This window comes from Perca fluviatilis, chromosome 11, assembly GCF_010015445.1.
Source record: "Perca fluviatilis chromosome 11, GENO_Pfluv_1.0, whole genome shotgun sequence".
In the NCBI taxonomy this organism is placed as follows: domain Eukaryota; kingdom Metazoa; phylum Chordata; class Actinopteri; order Perciformes; family Percidae; genus Perca; species Perca fluviatilis.
In genome coordinates this window covers 35,259,546-35,263,579 of record NC_053122.1, presented here as the reverse complement: position 1 = coordinate 35,263,579, position 4,034 = coordinate 35,259,546, and the positions used below count along the sequence as shown (strand labels likewise).

Here is a 4,034-nt window from a genome sequence, read left to right as displayed (position 1 = left end):
AAATGGCAACCCATCGCATTCACATAATTTGTCTAAAATAAGTTAAATGTAACTGAAATTTTAATTTATAGTGCTTTAAGTATTTGTGTCATAGAGACAACAAATGTGATACAGGGATCAAACATGAATGTCACTAAACTGAAAAAACTACTTTTCTCCCTGAGCTGAAAGAGAACATGATCTTTTGTGCTGACAGTTGTATCTGATAATTAACAGCTGATGGTTTTCTCTACTTGATGGGAAAGTGTGGCTGTTCAGGGGCATCTTTTTTCTCTGTGAAACAGGAGCTCAGCAGGCCTGTACTTTCTGTTAGCAACAAAATGTACACAAATCACAGAGATGATGCTTTGACCAAACATAGAGACATGAGGTCAAAGCTGTAGTTGTGAAATGTTTCCATCAAAAGGAAAAACGGTTCCCTGGGAAGAAAACATCCTTCATAAGTGTCAGTGAATTTAAAACTTGCAGTAAACCAGGTAATTACCTAGCAACAGTATATGGTGCTTAGGACTCTTTGCAGAGAGGAAAAGTGCACAACAAGCAATAGCTGAAGCACAGGTCTTTTAATTGACGGGTAATCTTATCTTCACTTTCTATATTTGATAACTCACTCACTGAACAGCAGTAACATATTCACTCATTTATCCTTATCTGATCTCAGACCCTCCACAGTCTCTCTACAGCATTTTGGTCTCAGAGGAGCCAGGCTGCAGTATCTTAAGAGTTACAATGAGTTTAACTGATTTTCTAAACCAGGGGTACAAGAAGGCATATATCACAGGGTTTAGACAAGAGTTAAAAAAATACAGAATGAGTATAAACTGTCCAATTGGAGTTCTAATCCAGTTGTAATCTACCCATCCTATGACAAAAAATGGGCAGAAACATATTAGAAACACAAGTACAAGAACACCAAGATTCTTGGCTGCTTTCAGCTCTGATTTCTTTGCCTTTGGAGTCACTGAATGCTGGAGTGTGACAGCTGTAATGTGAGAGCGCATGGCACGAGCCTGAGACACAGCCACGGCAAATATTCTCAGATACAGAGCTACGATGACAGTAACTGGAAAAATAAAGGTAAGTAAAAGATCAATTAACAGTGAGATGCCATCAGTGTTCATCAAACATTCTCCGTAGCAGTATTTATGGTTCTGTGTTTGACTCGGAAGATCCTTTACAAAGTGAAGGCTGTAGGAAACAGCACAGAGCCAACACAGACAAACACAGAGTTTAACTCTCTTCGCAGTGACTTTAGTGGTGTAGTGCAGAGGGTCACAAATAGCCACATAACGGTCAACTGATATGAGCACTATGTCACCTATTGAGGCTGAGGGAATGTTGACTGAAAGAAGAGTAAACGTAGAACACACAAATTCACCAAGAAACCAGCAGGATGTTTTTCGGAGAACTTCTACAGGCATCAGCACGAGGCCCACTAGAAGGTCTGAGACAGCCAGAGAGAGGAGGAGGATGTTGGTGGGTGTGTGGAGCTGCCTGGAGGGAAAGAGAAAAGCACCATTAAACCAACAAGAGTGACAAAACAACCAAAACCAGTATTCAAAATGAATATAAAAATCCATATCAGTTTGAACATTTTCCATTCCACCACATCAGTAGTTACCATATGTTTAAGTGTTGACAGTTAAAATGTCTTGGTTGAGGTCACGGTAGACAGAAACAATGCTTAATATTGGTAAGAGAGTGGACATGAACAACAGTCTCTGGCATCAAAGTCAGACATTTGGAGCAACATTATTCAGTACTAGCTCAAAGACTATTCTTCTAAATATACAGCAGCTGTTCACATTTTTAAGTTACAAATCCTGTAGAGAGAAGCTGAAAAGTTAATATCTGCCTGAAGTGGGAGATTGAGATGATGATGAGCAGGTTGAGAGTCACAGTGATCGGAGAGATGGAGTAGAACACAATGGTAAGTGTTTGGGGCCAAGGAGGCAAGGGCTTTATGCAGGAGGTGTTTGGGAACTGTGGAAAGCAGAGCTCGGCTCCGTCCTCAACCTCCATCTGCAGAGATCTGCAGATAGCTGCAGCTCTGGCAGCTTTCTGAACTAACCTGAGTCATGTAACTGATTTATCTCGCTCACATTCTCTTCATCCACTCCTCTCTCTCAGTCCCTGTTTGACTCGGATGCCCCTCCTCCCTCCCTCTGCTCATCCCACCATCATCATTGCTCTCTCTGTAACCATGCCTTTCTCACTGTCTCTCTATCCAATCTCTCTTTTGTCATTTTCTACACTTGTTTCCTTTCTTTTGTCCTATTTTTTGTCTTACAGATAACTTTTCAAGTTTCTAAAACAGTAGTCTTGCATTGCCAGCTCTATCTCCACAGCCCTTTGGAGAACAGTCTGGCTACCCCACAGATGCATTCAGGGATAGGAAAAAAAAACAGTCATTTGCATTTCTTTAAAACAATCACAATTGACTCGGGAGGCGCAAAAGTCTGTATGCAGGAGACGGTGGTTCTGCAAAACAGTCTCAGGAAGGAAACTGTTTTGGTGATACATTTGCACCTGGCAAAATGAAAACACCACATACAATAATAAATGAAGTTAACTCACACAATACAGTAATGTGAGCTATTTAAATTAAATGGATTTATGATTTATTTACATCATGTAGTCTTACCAGAGTATCGCCCTGTATACTTTTTCCACAGCAATCCCACCGATAGGCCCAGAAAACTCTACTGGATGTCTCGCCTCAGCCAGTTGGAGATCACCAATGTTTCCTCTCTAGTGTTTAGCTTAGTGCAGGGCCAGTGAAACAATACACAACGGTGGATAAGCTGTCGTTCTCCCCAGCTGACCAAATATGGTCACTTCTGTCTTCAAAATACCAAGATAGTGTTGGCCAAAATGCAAACTCCTAGCTTCAAAAAAGCAGTCCACACACCAATGGGTGACTTCACTGATGCTACGTCCATCATATTTACAATCTATGGTTTGCTGTCCGAGGCCCAGCCAATCAGCGTCGTGTGCAGAGCTTCTGGCAGCTAAAGGCATGGTTTAGGTGTGTGCTTGATGACTGTTCGTATTAAACAACAATGGAGGCTCCTAAAGAAGGCAGCTTAGATACTACTATAGCATCAATCAGTGTTGGGACCAAATCATCTTTTCTCAAGTCTCAAGCAAGTCTAAAGTTATTTAAGCGTGGGCAAGTCAAGTCCAGTCCTTAGTTAAGGTAGGTCAAGTCCCAAATCAAATTACTTTTAAAGCTAACGTGAACTAGCCAATTCAGTTCTGATATTTGCATATCGGGCTAACAAGTATTAGCTTATGTTAATTGTGAGTGAAAAGATTGTGAGGCTAATGTTAGATTGTGCGGCTAATGTTAGGTAACATCAGACCTTGTGCAGACCTCTGCTTCATCCCGTCTCATCAGTGGTAGTAGGAGAGAAGCTGCAGCTATAGCATTTGCTCGAATCAGCAGTGGCAGAACAGAATCTAGCCTAAGGTCCTTCTGCTTCACTCCCCACAGACTGTCCATTAGGGCTGTTGGAACGAATTCCGAAAGTCAAATATAATTCGAATAGTAAAAAAATCAATACTATTCAAATGCTGCAATTACTTTTCAAATGTGATTTTTTTTTTTTAAACAAATATGTTGGCAAATGTTAGCTAATCTCCCTCTTCTCGCCTTGGCCTACCCGCACGTGAAAACGACATGCTTTTGTCATGTCACGTCTGATGAACTACCTAACCCTCTTAACCTGCTAAATCATCCACTTTATTCACCAGCCAGTCCCTATTTGCCACTGAGCTGCACCAAAGTCTTTGGTTCAGTAGGGTTTTAAGGCCCTGGCACACCAACCCGATAATCGGCCGTTGGACAGTCTGGCGAGATCGGTGACTCGAGTCTGTTTGGTGTGTGGGCCGTCGACCTTCATTTTAACTGGCTGGGTTTGAAGGCGGGCAGTTGGACTCAATGACCAATTTGATTGGTGGAGTACTAACCCGGAAATGGCAAGCGGGATGAGTGACGAACGCCTCTCAAAATCTGACGAAAATCTTTTAAA

The 4,034-nt window shown here is 41.8% G+C and overlaps 1 protein-coding gene across 1 annotated transcript; it reads right to left on the bottom strand.

Moving 5' to 3' along the window:
- Positions 1-677: 677 nt before the first annotated feature.
- On the bottom strand, positions 678-2,022 carry LOC120567912 (trace amine-associated receptor 13c-like). The gene is made up of 2 exons (XM_039814983.1): positions 1,856-2,022; positions 678-1,494 (listed from the first exon to the last, which is right to left on the bottom strand). The coding sequence occupies exons 1-2, from the start codon at positions 2,020-2,022 to the stop codon at positions 678-680; spliced, it is 984 nt and encodes a 327-aa protein (XP_039670917.1).
- Between the last annotated feature and the right edge of the window lie 2,012 nt (positions 2,023-4,034).